The following is a 25746-nucleotide window of genomic DNA, read 5'->3' as shown; positions in this document are numbered from 1 at the left end:
TATGCAGTACTTTGCATTTGTCAATGTGAAATTACGTTCACGGAAATTATGTCCGAATTAGCGGTGGAACCGGATTACTGGTGGCAGGATTAGTTGCCACTTCTCAGCCCATTTGCTCAAATTATCTAGATCCAGTTGCAGTAGCATACTGTCTTTAACAACCCTACCAACTTTTGTATCATCTACAAACTTGGACATTAATCCTGATATACCTTCATCAATATCATTCATGAATAACAAAACAACAATGGGCCCAGCACTGAACCCTGGGGAACTAAACTAATAACATTTGTCCATGAAGAGCAGTGTCCATTGATTACCATTCTGTTGTCTCCCACTCAACCATTCCCTTTATCATTGTAGCAACTTACCCTTAATGCCATACCTCTCCAATTTGTACAGCAGTCTTGCATGTGCAACAGTAACAAAAGCTTTCCTGAAATCCAAGTATAGGTCGACCATCACTAATTCGGCAGCATTGGGACCTGTGGGGTGCCAGATTAGTGAGTTTGCAGGATCACCGGTGGTTATTTTAACACATACATTTTACCCAACAGCTAACCACCTCCATCTACCTTTAACACATTGACTGCCAAGCTAGTTAAGAAAAAAAATTCCCCAGGGGCCAAAAAATATTTAGTAAATAATTTGATTAGTAATTATAAAATAAATATTGTAATGTCAGTGTTGTCGCTTTTTCGCTTGAAATAAAAAAAAAGTCTTTTTCATGTCGTATATATATGACCAACGTGGCCACATATGTTGGTTACTTTATTTCTTGAGAAGCCTTGTCGGCCACATAGGTGTGACACTATTACGGCATACATATGAAAGTCATTTGTGATTAGTTTATTGTACATGCCGCGAGTGCTGCAATAAAACTAATTACGATAAATTAAACTTTCAAACATCGTAATAAGTTTGTCAGTATTGTTAGAGATTTTGTGAAAACAAGTTCATTAGTGCGCTGTATTATCCATCATATTGTGTTGTTTTTCAGCAAGTTTGTATAAGTGCGTTGTAAAAAAAAAAAATCTAAAAAGGAATGGCTAAAAGAAAATTACTAAGATAAGAGGAACTGAGAGAAATTGCTGGAATTTACAATTAACCAGAGTGAAACTTCTCACAGACACACTGCTGTCGAGTTTTTTCAGAAGTTCAACTTTATCTGTTATGTACAATGTACGGTGTTTGTGATTTACACCACAAGAGGCACTTCCTTTATGCATTGGAACCATGACCAGGGCTAATTATAATAATAATAATTAGGCAGGTTATAATAATAAATGCAGAAAAACAAGTGGGAATAGCTTGCCAAGGTTAAAGAGTTTCAACGCCACCAAAACAGTACCGGCAGATCGGTGCACCAACCCGGGAAATTTGAAATTACGTTCACGGAAATTATGTCCGAATTAGCGGTGGAACCGGATTACTGGTGGCAGGATTAGTGATGGGCGACCTGTATATGATATCAAAATTATTTTTGACATTCAGTTCCTTTGAAGTTTAACATTGACAAATGTAAAGTACTACATATGGGAAGCAGTAATCCCAGAGTAATGTATCAACTCTGTGGTACCATACTGACGGTGCTTAGAGAAAGAAAAAGACCTGGGGGTAATTGTGTAGGCAGATATGAAGTTTTCTGAGCAGTGCAGGCGGTCTGCAAGAGTAGCTCATGGTGTCTTGTCAATGATATACAGGAATTTTTCTAGCAGGGATAAGGAGGTGATTGTCCCCTTGTATAAGACAGTGGTCAGACCACACCTTGAGTACTGTATACAGGTCTGGAGGCTTCATTTTAAGAACGATGTATAGCTGTTGGAACGAGTACAGAGAAGGGCAACAAGATTAGTGAATGGAACAAAGGGTTGCTCTTACGAAGAAAGGCTTAAGTTTTACAAATTACATGGTTTGAGCATACTCAATGCTGATGGGATTCTTGCTCAGAATAATCGCCTGAGAGGGAATAAATTCAAATTGGTTGTAGGATAGATGTGCGGAAGTTTGCCTTTAGCCAGCGGGTGGTTGATTGCTGGAACAAACTTCCATCTGTCATTGTAGAAGTTAATATTTTAAATAGATTCAAGGTAGAACTTGACAAACATTTGGAGTGAGTGGATGGTGAAATAAAGGGGTTTTATTTTTTTTTTTTTTGGATGATGCTATATAAGCTTGCTTTCTTGCATCAGGTGCCTTTGCTAATGCTAATGCTTTGGGACCACATCATAGTATCCAATCAAATTGGTCAGACAAGACCTCCGTTTAACAATCCCATGCTGTGTCTTAACTATTACTGCAGTCTTTTCTAGATAATCCTGCAAGGCTTCTTTAACCAGTGCCTCCATTATTTTTCCCAGAACACAAGCTAAACTAATAGGTCTATAGTTACTTGTGTCATCTTTTGAACCCCCTTTCTGAATTGGTGATACATTTGCACACCTGCAGTCCATAGAGACCTCCCGAGTCCAAGGAAGCTCTCACATAATTATGGCTAAGGGTTTGCTTACTTCCTTTAATATAACTGGATATATTCCATCCACCCCAGGTGCCTTTCTTATGTTTATCTTCAACAATTTCTCCTCTACTTTGCCCTCAGTTATTACAAAATCACTTAGCTCCCTGTTAGAGTTTGACAAACTTCTGGTATTCCCCTCATTGAACAGCTTCTCATGTGTCAATATATATGCAAAATACTCATTCAATTTATCAACTACCTGAGCATGATCATCAACAGTTGAACCATCGATATCAAGTGGACCAATCTAATCCATCCCCTTCCTTCTAGTATTTACATAAGTAAAGAACTCTTTGTTGTTTTTCTTTGCATCCTTTGCCAAAGATTTCTCGTAATCTGTCTTCGCCTGCCTACCTCCTTTTTGACTTGATTACAGACAAGCTTATATCTGCCATAGGCTTCTGTGTCACCTGATAATTTATATGCATCCCATACATTTTTCTTCTCTCCCATGAGACTTGTTAATTCATCTGCCTTCCATTTAGGCCTAACCCTTGAACAGTATTTCTTAGTTGGAATGAAAAGCCTAGTAGCCTCCAAGATTAAGTCCCTGAAGGCTTCTCATTTAGAATTCAACATTGGTAACATCATCAGTTGATCCCACTGTACAGAATTTAAAAACTGTCTGAGACCCCTGTAGTCACCGTTATGAAAGCAAAAGCCCTTCCCTTTAGCCATGATTGTAGTTACATCTTTAAGTAATTCCCATATCAGTACATTGTGATCACTGTCACCCAGTGGTTCCTTTAACTGCAAATTCTTAATGCATGAATAATCACTGCTGATAATCAGATCAAGAGTATTACTCCCTTTGGTTGCCTCTCGAACATGCTGCTGTTGAAAACATCCAATAAATCCAAAAAAGTCTTGCTAGCATGTGAGTGACCACTGCACAAGTTCTAGTCAATATCTGGAAAGTTAAAATCCCCCATTATAAGACATTTTGATTTACTGGCCCACTATTTCTCTGCACACTTGCTCATTATACTCATTAGATTCATTAGGCCTATAACACGCACCTCTCATTTTTCCTTTCCCAGTGCTTATGTCACACCAAACAGACTCAACATTGCATTGTCCATCAACATCAATTGGATGCACTTCCTTAGATTTTATGTGTTTCTTAACTAACTGCATGACCCCTCCTCCCTTCCTGTCCTGTCTATCCTTTCTGTACACATTGTACTCCCCAAATTCCAATTCTGCACTGCTTATATCTGTGTGACACCACGTCTCTGATATCCCAACAATATCTGCCTTTGATATCTTGACTAGCACTTCAAGCTCATCAAATTGATTAACTATACTCTTAGCACTAGTATACTGGTAGACAAGTATACATACACCTGTTTCTACTCTTAGTTACCCTAACACAACCCATGTATTTATTTGTTCCACTATGATTCCCAACAGTCCTGGAAATCTCCATTGCTTTGCTTTCCATGCTGCTGCTAATTCTAATAGAAATTCTAACAGTGCAAGGATCACTTTTGCCTCTGCCTGCGGCCACTGTTAATCTTTTAGTCGGTGTATCCACCCCCCCCCCAAGCTAGCAGTTTTCCAACCCACCTAACACTGCCTCGATAGCATCAGCAAATATTCTTGCACCTTTTCTATTTAAGTGTACCCATCCCTGTAGAAGCAATCTCTCCTGTCAACAAGCACTTTTATCTCTATCTAAAAAGTGTACTATTAAAATATTTTTGCTTTGACATAATAACAAAATCCCAACATGGATTCATAAAAATTGGTTAAAAATATGCAATTTCTTTGGTATTTAAAAGTAACAGTATTCACCATATAGTGCAAGGAAGCCACAGGCATTTTCTGCACTAGAAAAAAAAAAAAAAAAAAAAACAACAGATAAGAAAATAAAAATTATATGCTTCCCTTCTCATACATTTAACTAACCAGTTAACCTCTGAATTTATTCAAACTGTCAGCCTCAACTACCTGCAAGGGCAACTTGTTCCAACAATCAATGACTCGCTGGCTAAAAGAAAACTTCCTATAATCTAATCTAAGCCTCAGTCCCCATAATTTGAATTTATGGCCTCTAGTTCTGGAATTCTTTATAACTGTAAGAATTCAACCTTCATTCATTTTACTAATCCCTCCCAGAGCATTATAAACCTCAATCAGGTCACTTCTAAAGTGTCTGGTTGCCAAGCTCTGCAGCCAACGTAATTGGACTCTTTCCTCATATTGTCACCCTTCTGCTGATCTCATCATTCGAGTTACCCATCTTTGGATGCTTTCAAGCTTTTCCATTAGAAACTCTTCTTGAAAGTAATTCAGATATCTTGAATTACTTTCAAGAAGCTAAATGTCTTTTTTCAGATGAGGTCTGCATACTTGATCCAATGTGGTCTTACAATTGCTTTATACAGTGGGACTATGACCTCCACATCTCTATAGGATAATGTTCAATAAATCATTGATAGAACACCATGGGCATTCCTGGCTGCCAGTTTACACTGCTCAGAAAACTTCATATCTGCCCGCATTATAACTCCCAGATTCCTTTCTCCCTCTACTATTTGTTACTCAGCCACACCAAGTGTGTAATTTATTTGGAGTTGTTATTCCCCAAGTGCAAGAACTTGCATTTAGCAGCATTAAAATAGCACTTCTCTGATCATCCTGAAGGAGTACTGCTTGGCACTGATCATTAATGAATATGTCAATCTTTATGTCATCTGCAAATTTTGACATCACATCTTCTACCCCTTCGTCGTTGCCATTTATGAAAATGAGAAACAATAGTGGTCCAAGAACCAATCCTTGATGGACCCCACTCCTGATATTACAATAATCTGAAGAATATCCATTAATCACAATCCTTTGCCTTCTACCCTGCAACCACTCAGCAATCCATCTTAGAAGCGTACCAGTAATCCCCACCTGATCAAGCTTATGCAGTAACCTCTCATGAGGGAACGTATCAAATGCCTTGCTAAAACCCAAATAAACTATGTCAAAATTGTTCCTTAAATCAGGCTGATGAGTAACTGTGTTAGTTAAACATTATTTTTTCTTTAACAAAGCCATGTTGCATGTCTTTCAGATTGCCATATCTATCTAAATGTCCTGGCATTGCACTCAATCACTGCCACCAAGAATTTTCATACCACTGAAGTCAGACTAACTAGTCTGTAGTTACCAACTTCACTCTAAGAACAACTTTTATGTATTGGCAATACATTACCACTTCTCCAATCCAAAGAAATCTCTCCTGTATATATCGCCAAAATTGTCCTCACAATCAATCTCAATGGTTCAATACACTCCTTTGCACTCTCCCTCAAAACTACAGGGTATGTGGCATCAACTCCAGGAGTCTTTCTTGCCTTTATGCTCAAAGGTTTTTCTAATAATATTTAGCAGCATCTCAACGTTAGAGTCAATAAACAAACTGTTTCTTTTAAAACATGGAGTTAAAATTTTTAATTAAATTAAATTTCAATAAAATGAAATGTGCATCTATTGTAAATTATAAGTAGTTCCTTTCATTGAGGGATGACAGATTGTAATAGACGTCCAAATATCATAGTATGGTATATGAAATTGTTCAAGAGAAGAATGTTGCATATCGTAATTGGCTTGTTTCTAATTCTTCAGTTTCATTTTCTGCCTACATCAAAGCTCGCAACAATTGTAAAGCAGTTATTAATCAGTCCAAACTAGAGTTTGAACAGACTAAGAGTAGAAAACTTGCTTCTTGCCCTAATGGTAACCGAGCATTCTGGTCTCTTGCCAAAGCTATTGGCCACAACTTTTGCCCATCTCTGCTCCCACCTCTGTCCAAACCAGATGGTTTTGTTGTCACTTCAGCCAAGGATAAAGCTGACCTGCTAGCATCCCATTTTTCTTCCAGCTCATGTATTAATAATCTTGGTAAAACACCTCCCACCATTCCCAACACGCTCCATTCAATGCCTCCTGTGGTCTTCCGTCAAAAGGATATCAGAAGGATTCTGATGAATCTTGATGCTAAGAAAGCTCCAGGTCCTGATGGTATTTCTCCACTTGTTCTCAAAACCTGTGCTCCTGAACTTACTCCTATTCTTTGTCGCCTTTTTTCACTTTCTTATTCCAAAGGTGTTTTTCCTTCTGCTTGGAAATTTGCTCATATCCAGCCAGTTCCTAAAAAGGGTGACAAATCCCTCCCATCCAATTATTGTCCCATTGCAATTACTTCTACTCTTTCTAAAGTAATGGAGAAATCAATTAACCGCCAACTCTTAAACTACCTAGAAACCTTCTGTCTGATCAACAATCGCCAGTATGGATTCCGTCAGTGTCGATCCACTGGTGATATTCTGGCTTATGTTACCCATTTATGGACTAATTCAATGGAAAGGTTTGGTGAAACACAAGTAGTTGCTCTTGACATCTCAAAGGCTTTTGATCATGTTTGGCATAAAGGTCTTCTAAACAAGCTTCCATCTTATGGTTTGCCAACTGTTTTTAGTAATTGGTTATCCAGTTTTCTCTCTGATCGCTCACTGAGGGTGATGGTAGATGGCTCTCTGTCTTCTAACTTCTCCACTAATGCCGGTGTACCCCAAGGTTCAGTTCTTTCCCCCACTCTTTTCCTTTTGTATATCAATGACCTTCTTCCATTGACTGGAAATCCTATCCATAGTTTTGCCGATGATAGCACATTGCATTCAACTTTCCATTTTGGGAAACCTTGTCCTGCTCAATCAGCTTCAACTTCTCGAAAATCTGCTACCAATTCCTTAAATGCCAATCTTCAGGTAATTCTCCAGTGGGGCAAAGACAACTTAGTTGATTTCAAGCCTTCTAAAACTCAGGCTTGTCTTATATCTCGCAAAAAGGATTCTTCTGCTCCTATGCTTATCTTTAGTGACACTCTGATTTCTAGGCAAAATGATATATCCCTTTTGGGGATTACCCTGACTTCTAATCTCTCTTGGCACAAGCACATTACAAATATTGCTTCCTCTGCATCTAAAAAACTTGGTTTTCTCTTTCGCTCTCGGCGTTACTTTTCTTCCAAACAGCTGCTCACTCTGTATAAATCGCAAATCCGTCCTGCCATGGAATATTGTTCCCACATCTGGGGTGGTGCCCCCAAAACCTCTCTCAGGCTCCTTGATTCCATTCAGAAGAGGGCAGTTAGGTTAATTAATGATTCATCTCTAACAGAGTCTCTCCACTCGCTTTCTCATAGACGTACTGTTTCTGCTGCATGCCTCTTCTACAGATACTTCCATGGGCACTGTTCTTCTGAACTGGCTTCTATAATTTCCGCTCTCTCTTTCAAAACAGTCCAAACACGTGCCGCCACCAGCCAACATCCATTTACTGTCCAACTTCAAACCCACAGAACCAACTTTTCATCTTCCTCATTTATTCATTCAACTGCCGTTTTCTGGAACAACCTTCCTTCATACGTATTTCCTGAAAATTACAATCTACAGAAGTTCAAGTCCAGTGTGAACAAATATCTTCTTTCGTCTTCTTAACCTCCAACCCAAGCACGGTACTAAGTACTATAGGTTCTAATACCTCTCGTGTTTGGGGTTCACATAAAAAAAAAAAAAAAAAAAATTACAGCAAAATCCCAATTCCTCTCTCAGGCCATACACACGAGGGGGCACAAATTCAAATTGAGGGGGGAAGGGGGGGAAGGGTGCAGAAGAGATGTGAGGAAGCTTGCCTTTAGCCAGCAGGTAGTTGATTTCCGGAACAAACTTTTATCTGTTGTTGTGGAAGTTGATAGTGTAAATGAATTCAATGAAGAACTATACAAACTATTCGAGGGAATAAATAGGCAAAATGGGAGGTGGATTTTTTTTTTTTTTGGCTGATGCTGTATAAGCTTGCTTTCTTGCATCATTTGCTACTGCTAATACTAATACTCAAACTCCAAGACAATGAGAGAGAGAGAGAGAGAGAGAGACTAATCCTAACATCATCAGCTTTATAAAACCCTGTGCCAGTTACAACTTCCAGAATGCAGAAAAGAGACTGCACTTAAGCTATCAGTCATGAATGAGAAAAAGCCAGGTTAGCATTGCAGTTACACCATATCCAGAATTCAACACCCAAGAGGGTGTCAAATGTTCAAAAACCTTGAAAGGGAAAAATTTAATCTTCATAAAAATAAATAAATAAAAGCTATAATTATGAAAATATTTCATAACTGTTCTCTTATTGGACACATTAATCATATTTGTTTTTAATAACCATAATGTTCTTTCAACTTATTGTTTGTCATCATAAAGAATATCAAGTAACTTCACTTCCTCAAATGGATTAAGAAAATGATTGTTCAGAAAATACCTAAAGAAAGTGAATTAGATGATAGTGAAAAATAATGCCAGACTAATTACTAAACTTGGATATTACCCATAAATGAATTTTCAGAATCTTCTCTTCATTCCTAGTTTTTGGAGCTTCGTAAAGTTCTTACTGCATGTCTCACTTGCGCGTATCGTGTTAGTTGCAATTTTGTGTTCTTTGTTATTGATTGCTTATTTTCACTGTTTTAAATTTTACAACAAAAAAAAAAAAAAAAAAAGTCAGTGAACTGACTTTTTTTTTCAGTGATATCAATCAGTTACACTATTAATTAAGCTGTATACGAAACGTAAATTTATTTTTATTTTGCTAACCTGTGGAAAATATTCTTCCGATTTTCACGCATCATTTAATTTTGCTAAGTGGAGGAAGTTTTTTTTTTTTTTTTTTTATTTGGTAGTTGGCGCATCGGCTTCTGTGGCCATAATGCACCTCCCAAGGTTTTTGCAGTACTTTGATCCAAGCCCGAGGCGGGATTCAAACCCGTGACCTTTGGGTTGCCAGGCAGGCACTTTACCCACCCGGCTAGCCCGGTCGGCATTGGAGGAAGTAAAGTGTAAATTTGTGCTCTATATCTTTACTTTTACAGCCTGTGGATAATATTTCTCCTATTTTCACTTATTAGAATAGCCATTTAATACAATTAAAATTAAATTCAGTTCGCAAATGTAATCACAATGACTGGCGCTTACTACATATTGTATAGTGAATGGTATTTTATTTTGGAGACTCCATCGTAAAGTGATTTCATCATAGATTAAATTAAATTACATATCGTATTTAGATTCAATTAGTTTTGAATAAATACTGTACTCTACATTATTATTCATTGTATGTTTTATGTTTTTTCAGCCTCATTTAACTCGATTACAAATCGCAAAATGCTCAGCATGATGAAGTTTGGTGGGGGTTATAATCTCAGTGCACTGTACTGAACATATATTTTGTATCTACAAGACCGAAGTTGGACGTATGTACATGAAAAAAAAAAAAAACTAATTACGTACGTAAGTCGAGGAATGCCTGTACTTTTAATTTATTTAAGCTATAACTTCCACAACAAGAGATGGAAGTTTGTTCCAGCAATCAACTGCTTGCTGGCTACAGGCAAATTTCTGTGTATCTATTCTGCAACTGTCTTTCCTCAATTTGAATTTAATTTATGCCCCCTCAAGTGCATAATCTGAGCAATAGGAAGAATCCTATCAGCACTGAGCTGGCTCAAACCATTCAATGTCTTAAACTCCTCATTCAGATCACCTCACAGGTGTCTAGTCTCCAGATGCTGCAATTTGAAAAACTGAAGCCTTTCTTCCCCCTCATCAATCTCGTTGTCCTTCTCTATACTTGTTCCAGCAGCTCTACATCCATCTTAAAATGAGACCTCCAGACCTGTAGGTAATACTCAACGTGTGGCCTGACCATTACCTTATACAAAGGACAATCACCTCCTTATCCATGCTAGCAAAATTGCTGTATATTATTAACAAACACCCCATGAGCATCCTGTAAGCACTGCTCAGATAACTTCACTTGCGACTGCACAATTACACCCCAGTCTTTTTCAATCTCCACTACACTGGGTGCAGTATAACGTGGTTGGTACGTTACTGCTACCCATATGCAGTACTTTGCATTTGCCCAGGTTAAACTTCAGTTGTCACTTCTCAGTCTATCTGCCTAACTTTTCTAGATCCTGTTGCAGTAGCATACGGCACCTCTGTAGCCAGGTGGGCAGGAGCAGCAGAGTGTAGCACACGCTTCTTGATTAGACCGGGGTTCGAGCCCGTGAGCCACCAAATATGGAGGATGTGGAAAGGTCAGGGAATGACCACCGCATATCCCCGGAGCAATATGGCCTTAGTTGCTAATGCTCCTAAAAACCAAATAACAACAGCAGTAGCATACTGTCATTACTATCATTAACAACCTTTGTATCATCTGCAAACTTGGATATTAAGCCTGATATACCTTCATCAATATCTTTGATAAATACAGAAAACAACAATGGGCCCAACACCAAACCCTGGGGGAGCTCCACTAATAACATTAGTCCACGATGAGCACTGTCCATTGATTACAACTGCCTTTTCCCACTCAACTCCCTTAATCCATAGCAGAAACTTTCCCTTAATGCCACAGTGCTCCAATTTTTACAGCAGTCTTTTATGTGCAACGGTATCAAAAGCTTTCTTGAAATCCAAGTATATGATATCAAAATTATTTTTTGCATCCAGTTCCTTTTTTACCACATCGTAGTATCCAATCAAATTAGTCAAACAAGATTTTCTCTTAAGAAACCCATGTTGTGCCTGAACTATAACTGCAGCCTTGTCTAGATAATCCTGCATTATATCAAGGTGTTACTAAAACTCTGACACAGCTGCTCAAATTTCAAAATGATGCTTGCTTAATGAGAGGTTAACATATATGACACTTAACTGTCATTTTATGATACAAGAGTAATTAAAGATTGTCATGTTCCACATTTGCATGTTGCTTTAACACAGCACCATTAACAAACTTATTCTGGGAATACCGAAGCAACTGTAGTTATTTTTTTTTTCTTTTTTTGCCAAGACTGTTAAAAACACAATGCACACACACAACAAGATATTGTGCCAAGATATATTAATAATGAAGATATTAATTATATGAAGTACTGCTAATTATTAACAATGACTGAAACCGTTTACAACTATAGTATATTGTCGAAATATTGACACCCTAAATAACAGAATATTCGAGCTAACAGCACACTGAGATCAGATGTTTACACACAATGCAGATGTCTTGCAGTGCCAAAACAAGAAAACAGCAAATCAAGTGATTAATGTATTTGTTTAAGTTCGCCATTTTGAAAGTGAATTCTGTACTGATATCATGGATTATATTGCTGTTTTACATTTATTTTAAATTAAAAATCCCTCACTTTGGCTTCTAAAGTTAATAAACCTCACACAAAGAAGAAAAGAACAACACACTTGATATAATAACATAAAATAGAATGGGCATAAGTAGGAATGTATTAATCGCTGAAAATAACATTGGATCGTCAACGCATTTGTTTTTTTATGTGCAGTTAATAAAATTGCATTCTTAATCTCTCTATTTCTTATTTAGCCTCGTTGTTTCTACATTAAATATATTAAAAATAAAACTTTCTAGATAACAGAAATGGTGCTCCCAAAGGTACCGTTATTCTGGAAGTCTACTTCCAGAATTTGAAGGGCAGTTAATTATATACATGAAGAATATTAGTAAATTAATAAGAGGAGTTTACCTCAATATAGTACGTGGAACACTTCCGTATGATACCCTCCAGAAATTAAAACGGAAAAAATGAAAAAATCGACAACTTACCGGTACATTAAAGAAAAATATAAATAATTAAATAATTAAAGTAAAATATAAATAATTAAATAATCAATTTAACACAATTCAAAATCAATTCAAAACAATTAAAATTCAAATTAACGCAATTAAAAGAATCTAACGAAACTATTCAAAACGATTAATTGCGTTAATTTGAATTTTAATTGTTTTGAATTGATTTTGAATTGTGTTAAATTGATTATTTAATTATTTATATTTTACTTTAATTATTTAATTATTTATATTTTTCTTTAATGTACCGGTAAGTTGTCGATTTTTTCGTTTTTTCCGTTTTAATTTCTGGAGGGTATCATACGGAAGTGTTCCACGTACTATATTGAGGTAAACTCCTCTTATTAATTTACTAATATTATTATCAACGTAGAACATATTGAGTATTACAGCTCTGATTCATACTATACATGAAGAATAAATAACCTAAAATTGCTCCAGCTGGCTTTATAAACAGAAAATAAGTATCAGCATGTGGTGATGATATCAGTGGCTTATCTTCCTCCGAACCTTCATCATCTTCTTCCTTTTTTTTACAGAAAAAAAAGAAACAATTCACTTTCAAAATCAGAATCTCATATATCAAAAGATACTTTCTTAGCTATATAAGCAATTAAGTATATTGATCTGAAATTTATTAATTTATTAAGGGTGGAATTCAGGAACATTTAGAAAGAAATGAAATTCTGAAAGATACAGAGCATGGTTTTTATAAAGGGAAAATCATGTTTAACAAATCTAGTTAGCTATTTTGACAGGGTCACTCATGAGCTGGATTTAGGGAATAATTTTGACACTGTTTATTCAGATTTCAGCAAAGCATTTGACTCAGTCCTGCATGGGCGGTTACTTTATAAGCTGGAACAGGTTGGAATCACAGGGAAAATATCCTTAGATGGATAGCAGGGTGGCTTCAGGGCAGGAGGCAGGGGGTTGTGATAAATGGTTATTCCTCAGATTGGGTTAATGTAAGAAGTGGGGTTTCTCAGGGATCAGTATTGGGACCACTGTTGTTTTTGATTTTCTTAAATGACATTGATGAAGGGATAGAGAGTAAGATGTCTAAATTTACAGATAACGTAAAGATTGGTAGAATGGTTAATGATCACTGCTAAGCAGAGCTTCTTCAGAGTGACCTAGATAGACTTCAGGGATGGTCAGAAAAGTGGCAGCTATGCTTTAATTCAGAAAAATGCAAGGTCTTACACCTGGGAAACAGCAACCCCAAAATAACTTATACTGAAATTAAACAGAAAGTCAGTAGTGGAAGACAGGGACTTGGGAGTTACGATACAGTCAGACATGAAGTTCTTTGAGCATTGTAGACAGGTTGCAAGGAAGGCCCATGGTGTCCTGTTGATAATTTATTGAACATTTGCTAGCAGAGTTAAGGAGGTCATAATCCCATTATATAAGGCTATTGTTAGACACTGGGAATACTATGTTCAAGTATGGAGACGGCACCTAAAAAACAGACATAGAGCTTCTTGAAAGGTCCAAAGATGATGCACACCTTGACAACTAAGCACCTTAGAGGAGACTTCACTGAGGTGTTTAAGGCTCTGAGAGACAAAAGTAAAATGAATGAGGAGGAAATATTCATGGTTATAAATGGTTATAGAACTGGTAGCCATAAATTCAAGTTAGGGGGGGGGGGTAATTGTTTAAATTGCATTGAATTGCAGGAAGTTTTATTTTGGCCAGCAAGTTAAAAACTACTGGAATAAGATGCCTACATGGGTGGTTGAGGCAGATAGTTTGGGAGGAGGGAAACACAAATGTTGTCTATTTCCTTTTCTTTTATTAATTTTTTATTATTTTTTTTTTTATTATTAATATTTTACTCTTATTATTATTATTTTTTTTGGTGATGCAGCATAAACATTAGGCTTCTTTGTGCCATATGGCCATTACTACTACTACGTGCATACCTATTTTTTCAAATTAGAAAATAGGTGAAAGTCTGATAGTGCTAGATCTTATGAATTGGGGGAATGGTCCAAGATTTCAAAGCCGCATTCATATATTTCAGCCATGGCAATGAAATTAGCACTAGCATTAGTAGATGCATATAATGCAAGAAAGCAAACTGATACAGAATCAGCCAAAAAAAAAAAAAGAAAAAAAACTCCTTCCCATTTCGCCCATCCATTCACTTCCACAACAACAGATGGAAGTTTGTTCCAGCAATGAACCACCCACTAGTTAAAAGCAAATTTCCACATCCCTATTCTACAACAGTGTTTCCTCAATTTGAATTTATGACCCCTCTGGGCAAGAGGAAGACTCCCATCAGCATTGAGCTAACTCAAATCATTCAAGGCCTTATAAACCTCAATCAGATCACCTCGCAGGTGCCTAGTCTCCAGACACTGTAATTTGCAGAACTTAAACCATTGCCTTATACAAGAGTATAAACACCTCCTTGTCCCAGCTACAAAAATTCCTGTATATCATTGACAAGACACCATGAGCTACTCTTGCAGACTGTCTGCACTGCTTAGAAAATTTATATTAGACTGCATAATTACCACAATGTCTTTTTCATTCTCAACTACACTGAGTGTAGTTCCACACAGATATGTTACTCTGGGGTTACTGCTACCCACATGCAGTACATTACATTTGTCAATTTTAATTTTCAGTTGCCACCTCTCAGCCCATCTGCTCAATTTACCTTGATCCTGTTTCAGTAGCATACTGTAATTAGTGTCATTAACAACCCTGCCAACCTTTGAATCATCTGTAGACTTGGACATTAAGCCTGATATACCTTCATCAATATCATTGATAAATACAAAAAAAAACAACAATGGACAGAACACTGAACCCTAGAGGACTCCATCAATAACATTAGTTCACAAAGAGCAGTGTCCATTGATTACTACTCTCTGTGTTCTGCCACTCAACCACCCCTTTATCCATAGCAGCAATTTGCCTTAATACCATACTGCCCTGATTTGTACAGTAATCTTCCATGTGCAACAATATCAAAAGCTTTCCTGAAATCCAAGTATCCAGTTCCTTTATTACTACATCACAGTATCCTATCAAATTGGTGAAACAAAACTTTAACCTAACAAACCCATGCTGTGTCTAACTAAAAAACCACCCCAGGGGCTCACATCTGGCGAGTATGGGCTTGGCACACCCAGGGTTCTGAACTGGATATCATCATTCTTCTCTTTCCTGGTGATTCCCTTCTACTTCTCTCTCTCTCTCTCTCTCTCTCTCTCTCTCTCTCTCTCTCTCTCTCTCTCTCTCTCTCTCTCTCTCTCTCTCTCTCTCTCAGGGTAATTCAGAATTTTTTTTTCTTTTGGCTGTTGCAACATAAGCCTCAAGCTTCCTTGCATCATACAGCTAATAATAATAAACTCCAGTCTTGTCTAGATGATCCTGTAGTGCTTCTTTAACCAGTGCCTCCATTTATTTCCCTGGAACAGAAGTTAAGCTAACAGGTCTGTATTTATTTGTCACCCTTTGATTACCCTTTGTGAATTGGAGATACATTTTCACATTCGCAGTCCATGGGGACCTCTCCTAAGTCCAAGGATGCTTTCGTAATTAAGACTAAGGGTTTGCTTACTTCCTTTGTTGCCTCCTTTAACATAACTGGATAGATCCCATCCATCCTGTTAACAGGAGAGACTGCTTCTATAGGGATGGGATACACTTAAATAGCACGGGTGCAAGAGTGTTTGCCAATGCTATTGAGGCAGCATGAGGTGAGTCAGAAAACTGCTAGGTTGGGGGGGATTCACAGACTAAAAGGTTAATAGTAGCCGCAGGCAGAGGTGAAAGTGATTCTTGCACTGCTTCTATTAGAATGAGCCTGAAGGGCAAGGTACTGGGGTTACAGGGACTGGTGGGAGTCATCATGAAACAAATAAATACATCGGCTGTATGAGGATAACTAAGAATAAGAATAGGTGCTTGTATACTTGCATATACACCAATGCTAGAAGTATACTTTATTAATTAAATACATATAACTTGACAGGACATACAAAAGTCATATAACGCAACTTGGAGATAATATTCGATACTGAAAAATATATATATATAAAGTGTTACATCTGCATTGGGATATAAGTTTAGGGTTATATTTTGTATTGAAATTGAATCGATATCATGACTCAGACCAGAGCAGCAAAGCAAAAGGCTCAAGCTAATGGTAGTGCTTGGCTAAGGGAAGAACTGAGGTGGGCAGTTGTCCTCTGAATCACAGCCTTTTGAAATGTACTGCTTGTTTGATGTTTGTGGAGCAATCAGGAATGGGACATGATATTTCCAAAGGAAATGCCTTTATGTGTGTGCGATGTAAGGAGCGTGAGGAAATCAAAACCAACTCAGCGTTGTTATGGGCCGATATGAGAGCTTGTAGAACAGGGTACATGCCCTGGAAGGATTTAAATTGAGGGGCCCATCAAGCTCTCAGCTGCCCACATCAACACCAGAGCTTGTACTTGAACATCACACAACACAGCGGCAACCCCAAAGGCAGATTGCACTAGTCCCAAAGGAACTAGTTGTTGTCAGTGACTACTGTCAGGGAAACGGGCAACATATTGTGCAAAAAGGATAGGTGGAACAGAACCAGGGTATGACTGCTAGGTGCAAAGGTTGATGACAGTGTACAGCAGATATCATCTTTTAAGGGCACTAAATGTGATATTGTTATACACGTTGACACTAATGATATTAAGACTAGGAAACCAGAGGAATTACTTAACAAACACAGGTCAATGTTGAAAAAAAGCCGTGAGTTAGGGTTGAATTTGAAAGTGTCTGCAATTCTGCCCAGACATGATAGGAGGGAGTATATGATGAGAGCCTTCAGGGTCAATTTGGAGAGATGTGCAAGGCTCAAGGGGTAGAATTTTTTTCAGTGCGTGTTAACAGGAGAGACTGCTTCTACAGGGCTGGGTTACACTTAAACAGAAAGGATGCAAGAATATTTGCTGATGCTATCGAGGCAGTGTTAGGTGAGTCAGAAAACTACTAGCGTGGCGGGATACACGGACTACTAGATTAACAGTAGCCGCTGTCAGAGGTGAAAGTGATTCTTGCACTGCTTCTATTGGAATGAGCAGCAGCCTGGAAAACAAGGTGCATCGGATTCCAGAGATTGCTGAGTCATTGCAGAACAAGTAAATACGTGGGCTGTGTTAGGGTAGCTAAGAGTAGAAAACAGGTGCATGTATACTTGTGTGTACACCAATGCTAGGAGTTTGGTAAATAAATTTGATGAATTTGAGGTGTTGCTCAAAACATCCAAGGCAAATGTTGTTCGGATATCAGAGACGTGGTGTCACACAAATATAAGGAATGCAGAACTGGAATTTGTGGAGTACAATGCGTACAAGCAGGATAGACAGAATAGGAAGGGAGGAGTTATGATAGTTAAGAAACACATAAAATCCAAGGAAGTACAGCCAGTCGGCATTAGCTTTAGTAGAGGCATTTGATGCAAGAAAGCAAGCTTATGCAGCATCAGCCAAAAAAAAAAATAAATAAATAAATAAAAAATAACCACTTCCACTTCACCCCTCTGGTCGTTCGAAATACCTGTCCAGCTGAGCCTTAAACTTATTTAGGCTATCAACTTCCACGACAAGGGATGGAAGTCTGTTCCACCAACGAACCACCTGCTGGCTAAAGGCAAATTTCCTCACGTCTATCCTACATCTGTCTTTCCTCAATTTGAATTTATGCCCTATCAGGTGATTATTCTGAGCAAGAGGAAGAATCCCATCAGCATTGAGCATGCTCAAACCATTCAAGGCTTTATACACCTCTATCAGATCACCTCGCTGTTGCCTAGTCCCCAGACACTGTAATTTGCAAAACTTAAGCCTTTCTTCGTAAGAGCACCCCTTTGTTCCATTCACTAATCTTGTTGCCCTTCTCTGTACTCGTTCCAGCATCTCTACATCCTTCTTGAAATGAGGCCTCCAGACCTGTATACAGTACTCTAGGTGTGGTCTGACCATTGCCTTATACAAGGGAATAATCACCTCCTTATCCCTGCTAGAAAAATTCCTATATATCATCGACAATACACCATGAGCTACTCTTGCAGCCCGTCTGCACTGCTCAGAAAACTTCATATCTGCCTGCACAACCACCCCCAGGTCCCTTTCATTCTCTACCACTGTCAGTGTAGTACCACAGAGTTGATACGTTGCTCTGGGGTTGCTGTTTCCCATATGTAGTACTTTACATTTGTCAATGTTAAACTTCATTTGCCACCTCTCAGCCCATCTGCTCAACCTTTCCACATCCTGTTGCAGTAGCATAGTGTCAGTAGTGTCCTTGACAACCCTGCCAACCTTCGTATCGTCTGCAAACTTGGACATTAAGCTTGATATACCATCATCAATATCATTTATAAATACAGAAAACAATAATGGACCCAATACTGAACCCTGAGGGACTCCACTAATAACATTAGTCCACGATGAGCAGTGTCCATTGATTACCACTCTCTGTCTTCTCCCCCTCAACCACCCCTTTATTCATAGCAGCAATTTGCCTCCAATGCCACACTGCTCCAATTTGTGCAGCAGTCTTCCATGTGCAACAGTATCAAAAGCCTTTCTAAGATCCAAGTATATAATATCAAAGTTATTCCCTGCATCCAGTTCTTTTGTGACTGCATCATAGTATCCAATCAAATTGGCCAGGCAAGACTTCCCCTTAACAAAACCATGCTGTGTCTGAGCTATAACTGAAGTCTTGTCTAGATGATCCTGCAGTGCTTCTTTAACCAGTGCCTCCATTAATTTTCCAGGAACAGAAGTTAAACTAACAGGTCTATAATTACTTGTGTCGCCCTCTGATCCTCCTTTGTGAATTGGGGTCACATTTGCACATCTCCAGTCCATGGGTACTTCCCCTGAGTCCAAGGAAGCTCTCATAATTATGGCTAAGGGTTTGCTTACTTCCTTTGCTGCCTCCTTTAATATAACTGGATAGATCCCATCCACCCCAGGTGCCTTTCTTGTATTTATCTTCAACAATTTCTCCTCCACTTTACTCTCAGTTATTACAAGATTCTCTAGCTTTACCCTTGGTGGTAATTATAGTTATTATATCTCTAATTTTTTTTCACTTAGTATTCTTCACCAGCTAATTCCATATAAAATATTTTTTGTTAGTAGTTTGTTTATGTGGTTGTGAAAAAGTGAGATTATGGCTAATGCATTACTTCAAATATAATCAACAATACCTGATTTAAAATAGCAGGAAGTTTTATTTTCAAGAATGGAACAATACAATTCAGATAATTCACATCATATCAATCATTTGTATTGAATGCAGAAAATTGGGTCCTTGCTGAAAATAAGTTGCACTTGTAGATTTCCCAAAAAGAAGTAAGGTTGTTTGTTTGTTTGTTGTTTTGTTTTTAGGAGCATTAGCAACTAAGGCCATATTGCTCCGGGATATGCAGTGGTCATTCCCTGACCTTTACGCATCCTCCGTATTTGGTGGTCGTGGGCTTGAACCCCGGTCTAATCAAGAAGTGTGTGCTACACACTGCTGCTCCTGCCCACCTGGCTATGGAGGTGGCAAAGAAGTAAGGAAGTTGAATTGTTATTAGCTTTGTTTTCTCTTTTGAGTAGTCACATCAAGACAGCAATGGGAAAACGCATCTTGTTTTGTACATGTTTTTGACAAGTACAGTATGTACGCTGGATTTCTTTTACTTATCTAGCACATGTTAGGAAAGTTATGGCAATAGGCACGTTTGTGTACCCTGTACAGTTTGGTGGGGGGGAAGAACAAGAAATAGTTTAAAAAGGGGCACTTTAATAAAATTTTATTCTCAATACTGGCTCTATGTTGGTATTCGACAATAAGAATAAATAATATTTTTAGTAACAAGCTTTCCTGTCATAAAGCTGAAGCTGTCTGACAGGTGGAAAGTTACACAGGATTAGGTATATAGCTCACTTTCTACTTAAAGAATTAAGAATTTTTTTATGTCTGTACTTTTTGAATTAAAAGACAATTATGATGCAGATTGAAAGTGAATATGGTGGAATCTAATAATCAGATGATTTTTTTTTTTCTTTTATCTTATACCTGATTTACTCAAAGAAATTGATGCATTTAATATTTAACTGTAATAAACAAAACCATCACATCAACCATCATATTTAATTGAAAAATACACTGTATAAATTGGTATATAATTTATTTATATTCATTTAGAGCTGAACTTCAAGTTCAGATGACAGTACTAAGACAAAATGACAGCACAGCTGGGAAAAACAACTCCTCATCCTGCAAACTACATCATGTTAATTTCAATGGATGCATCCTTTGTTTCCTTAAAGGGTATTTTTAATTCTATTTCATTTTTTTTAAGAATTTTATATCATTTTAATCACATCTAAATGAACATAATGTAGTTTATAAATGAGCTCAGTTTTTCTCTAACTAACACTGTCATTTTTATTAATTGCTATATAATACCTAAAAAATCGTCTTTTCCCAAATCACTGCTTGTTCAGAAATTGAAATACAATTAAAATATCTAATATGTGAACTTTCTGACTATTCAAATATAAAATAGAATTACACACCCTCTGTATTACTGATGATTCTAAAGTAGAAGGGGCAATATCTTCCATTTCCACTTGAACATCATCATCTTCTCCTTCCATTAAATCTTCACTGATATGAGCATTTGCCACAGCATTTGAAATTAAGCCTTGGGAAATAAGAAAAAAAAATACATCATACATTCAAGCTTTTTAAATACCAAATCTACATATATGCTTTCATTTTCCTTTACAAATTAAAAATATTTATAATAATATGTTTCACAATAATGGCTCAAATAACCAGTCAAGTAAAAATATGACTGATGAAATCTTAAAAGACAAATCTTTAGTATAGAAATTATCTGTGGAAAGGTAATACCTCACTATGTATGAATGTGTCAAGTTCATTACTATCCCTACAGTTCAAAAAGCAGGTTGTGATCATTATGGAGTTACACTGTTATGTAAGTAGCACAACAAAACTTTGTAACATGAAAGCAACAAGATAAAAACACACAAAAAAAACCCCTAAGCAAACCTTTCACCAATGTAATAATGGTTAACTTCTTCAATGAATTAACAATCAAAACAGAAAAACTTTTTTTCATTTAAAACACTCATACGTTCATTTAAAAATGAACATATAACAATAACTGAAGACACGTGCTATCGTATTAACTCACACAAAAGAATTGCTGCCTGCAGTCTAAGTGGGTTGAGTGTGATCATGTGCAAAGCTTGGCATGTGTCTCAGATATTCCAAAAGGATATGTCAAAGTTACGGAGCTTAATTTTCACTGATTTTTAGATGTACAGTACAGTGCTGTGCATGCTTGCACATGTGTTGGGCAGGGGAAAAAGTACTATCTCAAGGAGGCAGGGGTACTGTTTGGTAAAGTTCCTTTTCCTTGATAAAGTTATTTAGTTACTAAATATCCATTTGAAAGATTATGGATTAAAATATGAACACATTTTATAAGCTTTCCTTGAATCCTTTGTTTATAACCATTATAGTTGTAATATGGAACCATTGATTCATTCATTATGAAACAAACATTTCTCGTTTGTTTCTTTTTTGTCTTGAATACAGAATGTTTGTTCTCTGATGTATTAAATAACGTATTGTCCTAAAATGATCCAAATATTTCTATAGGTTTCTCTACTTGGTTTATATCAATTTTTTTTGTTTTCTTCACAATTCTGTACCCTCAATATACCATCTGATATGCCATCATCACTCCTGCTAAAATATCAACTTTTGAACAGACTTGTTCTTTTTGGTGCATTTTCTTTAACTTCTTTGCAATCATTACCGCTATAACCAGGATTATGCAGAATACTAACCAATAAATGCATCAATCAAATCAAATGATATTTCATTTGAAAGTTAGGTAAAACTGCTCAGAGTACAAAAAAAAAAAAAAATAATAATAATAATTTGGTCAGTTAATTTTTTTGTAAACCACGAGCAGACATTGGCTAATTGATGAATGTGTACAGAATGGTTTACAAAAAATTGCTACATGTGCAAAAGTAGAGGATAGTGTCCAGGAAAAATATTTGAAAAAAAAAAAAAAAATGCAAAAGGCTGAAATAAAATTAAAGCGACAGTGAAATGAGTTTGTGATTTGGGTCACTTGATTAACCTAACTGCTGTCTTTTGAAGAGAAACAATGATTTATAGAAGTTTTGAAGTGTGCCAAAAATATTCTATAGTAGAGCAGATTTGAGATGACAGAGTTAATATCTACTTGGAAGAAAATAATACCTGAAATGAAAGTAAACACCTAGAATGCAGAGAAGTAATATTTGTGATGTATTTGTGCCACGAAAGGTTAGAGGTTCAGGTTCATCCAAGTAGAGAAATAGTACTGTCCAGAAATCTGAATGTTGTTGATATACCTGCAGCAGTCTATTTTTTTTCCAAACAAAACTGCACTAAAATTCCTAATTTTTTCATATTGTGGAAAATGCTTGGATATAAATCACTTGTGGCTAAACGGGCATTTTTATCACAAAGTTGCCATAGTACACAGTTTTGGGTGAGAGTTGTGCAGTTTGTTTGAACCCAAAAACATGTATTTTTCATCCAGCAAAATAGGAAAACTGCCCATAAATTCAGTGCAATTTATAGAAAACAGTTAAAAACAGAGTAATGAAATTTAGAATGGACAATATTCAAGCAATGCAGAAAGAACTGCACAACAAAAAAAAAAAAAAAAAGAAAGCTCAATAAGGTGACATTAGGAGAATGGTGCTATACAGAAAAGTTGTGCAATTATACTTTAACAAAACAGAAACCATAAAAGAATGTGATAACAACAAACAAAAAAACAAAATTTAGAATGAGAAAAGTACTTGAAGGATCAAACTTTGTTAGTCATTCTCAATTACCAAAACAAACAGCAATTCCTTGGCTGCTCTATACAACACTAACGAAACAGGTCTACGCGCTCTGGATTCATTGAGGAATTTATTGTAGCTTAAACACAGAGCGTACATATTTCTGCTTTATCTGTACGCTCTGTGTTTAAGCTACAATAAATTCCTCTATACAACACTCTTCAAAGTAAAAACTGAGACACAGACCTCTATCACAAAATGGGCTATGCAATATGACAAAGAAATGCAAGTATGCCATAGCAAAAGAAGGTGACCAGTTTCCAAAGGAGCTACTAATGAGATTATTGCATCACATAGTTCATAATCTGCTAGTGGCAGGGCAGTTACACATTATTTATTATTATTTTTTTTTTTATTTTTTTTTTTTTTGTATGAAGGTGGTCCCAGACATGTATGGCAACACCATCATGTATTGTCTTTTCTTGTCCTACCAAAAAAGGCCAATCAGTGTAGTGGTGCGATATGTTATGTTGTCAGTGTATTTGTTTGACTGCCCACTTAGCTCAGGGTCGCAAAGAATACCTAGTGTTATCAATGTTGCCATGTCCAAGATATCTCATTAGAAGTGGCCAGGGCTACTTCTAATGAGATTCTCTCTCTCTCTAACCTTCCCATCTATAACTACCCAATACAGAGGAGTTTATTTGAGGGGGGGAGTCTACTTCAGATTCTAAAGTCACTTATGTCCATGACATTAAGCATTTGTTAAGCAAGTTCAGGTATGGGCAAACAAAAGTTCAGATGAGACTGTTCATGCCATCTCAAGACAAGAAATTCACCAAATATCACATGCAGTTCAACTGCAGTCTTAGTCAGCTGATATATTACCATCTGATACTCATTTGTAGTGATCTGGGTTCCATCCCTGTCAATGACTGGAGGAATTTCTAAAACCCCCCAAACTGAGGCCGCTAGCTGTAGCCTTGGTTGAGGAGATCTGAACCATTCATAGTCAACTGTCAGCAAAATCCTGTGACGTGTGGTACACTGTTATCCACAAAATATGCACATGGCACAGCAGCTGACTCAAAAGAAAAACATTTTGATTTTGCTCTCCAGTTCCTGGCTAGGATGGAGATGAACAGTACAGATAACTGGACTTAAACATTCTGTAAACTGAATAGTAATGTCAAAACCTAGAATTACTGTACATGGGAACGTTGTCAATGATGAAATTCCACTGCATTTCCCATGTGCTACTGAGTAATGCAGTTTCACAGTTACAGGACCATTCTTCAAGAAAATGATATTGGTATTAGTATTGTCCAAAATTTGCATGAAAACTAGGCTTTGCTGTCAGCCAAAAAAAAAAAAAAAAAACTCTGTAGTAGAAGTAGTTTTTTTTTTTTTTTAGTTAGTTGGCGCATCGGTTTCTGTGGCCATAATGCACCTCCCAAGGTTTTTGCAGTAATTTGATCAAAGCCCGAGGCGGGATTCAAACCTGCAACCTTTGGGTTGCCAGGCAGGCACTTTACCCACCCGGCTAGCCCAGTCGGCAGTAGTAGTAGTAGTAATGGAGGCATGAGTGTATGAGCTTATGTAGCATAAGCCCAAAAAAAAAAAAAAAATTCACACATCCATTTCCTCTATAACTTTGTCCAGTTCCCCCTTGAATTTATTTAAGCTATCAATTTCCACAATGACAGATAGAAGTTTGTTCCAGCAATTAACCACCCACTAGCTAAAAGCAAATTTTCGCACATCTATTCTACAATTGTCTTTCCTCAATTTGAATTTATGTCCCCTCAGATTCGTAAGCTGTGCAAGAAGAAGAATCCCATCAGAATTCAGTGTGCTCAACCTATTCAAGGCCTTATACATCTCAATCAGATCACCTCGCAAGTGCCTAGTCTCCAGCCGCTGCAATTTGCAGAACTTAAGCTTTTCTTGGTAAGAAGACCCCTTCATTCCTCTCACCAATCTTGTTGCCCTTTTCTGTACACGCTCAAGTAACTCTACATCCTTCCTAAAATGAGGCCTCCATACTAGTATGCAGTACTCCAGGCATGGCCCGACCATTGCCTTATACAAAAGGATAATCACCTCCTTTTCCCTACTAGCAAAATTCCTGTATATCATTGACAATACCCCATGAACTGCTCTGGCAGCCTGTCCGCATTGCTCAGAAAACTTCATATCTGACTGCACAATTACTCCCAGATCTTTTTCGTTTTCTACCACACTAAGTGTAATACCACACAGTTGGTACGTTTCTGTGGGGTACTTCTACCCATATGCAGTACTTTGCATTTGTCAATGTTAAACTTCAGTTGCCACTTCTCAGCCCATCTGCCCAAATTTTCTAGATCCTATTGCAGTAGCACACTGCCATTACTGTCATTAACAACCCTGCCAACCTTTGTATCATCTGCAAACTTCTACATTAAGCCTGATATAACTTGATCAACATCACTAATAAATATACAAAACAACAGTGGGCCCAACACTGAACCCTGGGGGACTCCACTAATAACATTAGTCCACGAAGAGCAGTGTCTATTAATTACCACTCTCTGTCTTCTCCCACTGAACCACCCTTCTATCCATTGTAGC

General features: G+C 37.3%; 1 protein-coding gene across 2 annotated transcripts in view; it reads right to left on the bottom strand.

Moving 5' to 3' along the window:
* LOC150079095 (translocon-associated protein subunit alpha-like) overlaps nucleotides 1-25746 on the bottom strand; it is a 175846-nt gene that overhangs the window by 105182 nt on the left and 44918 nt on the right. For both annotated transcript variants that reach the window (XM_090382767.1, XM_090382768.1), the window contains exons 2-3: nucleotides 20830-20957; nucleotides 12665-12764 (exon numbers count right to left, since the gene is read on the bottom strand). In XM_090382767.1, the coding sequence (XP_090238893.1) occupies nucleotides 12665-12764; nucleotides 20830-20957 (228 nt within the window). The remainder of the gene's footprint in view (nucleotides 1-12664; nucleotides 12765-20829; nucleotides 20958-25746) is intronic.

This window comes from Mastigoproctus giganteus, chromosome 10 (assembly GCF_048544385.1).
Source record: "Mastigoproctus giganteus isolate SK-2022 chromosome 10, ASM4854438v1, whole genome shotgun sequence".
NCBI lineage: Eukaryota > Metazoa > Arthropoda > Arachnida > Uropygi > Thelyphonidae > Mastigoproctus > Mastigoproctus giganteus.
This window is presented reverse-complemented; position numbering and strand designations above follow the sequence as displayed.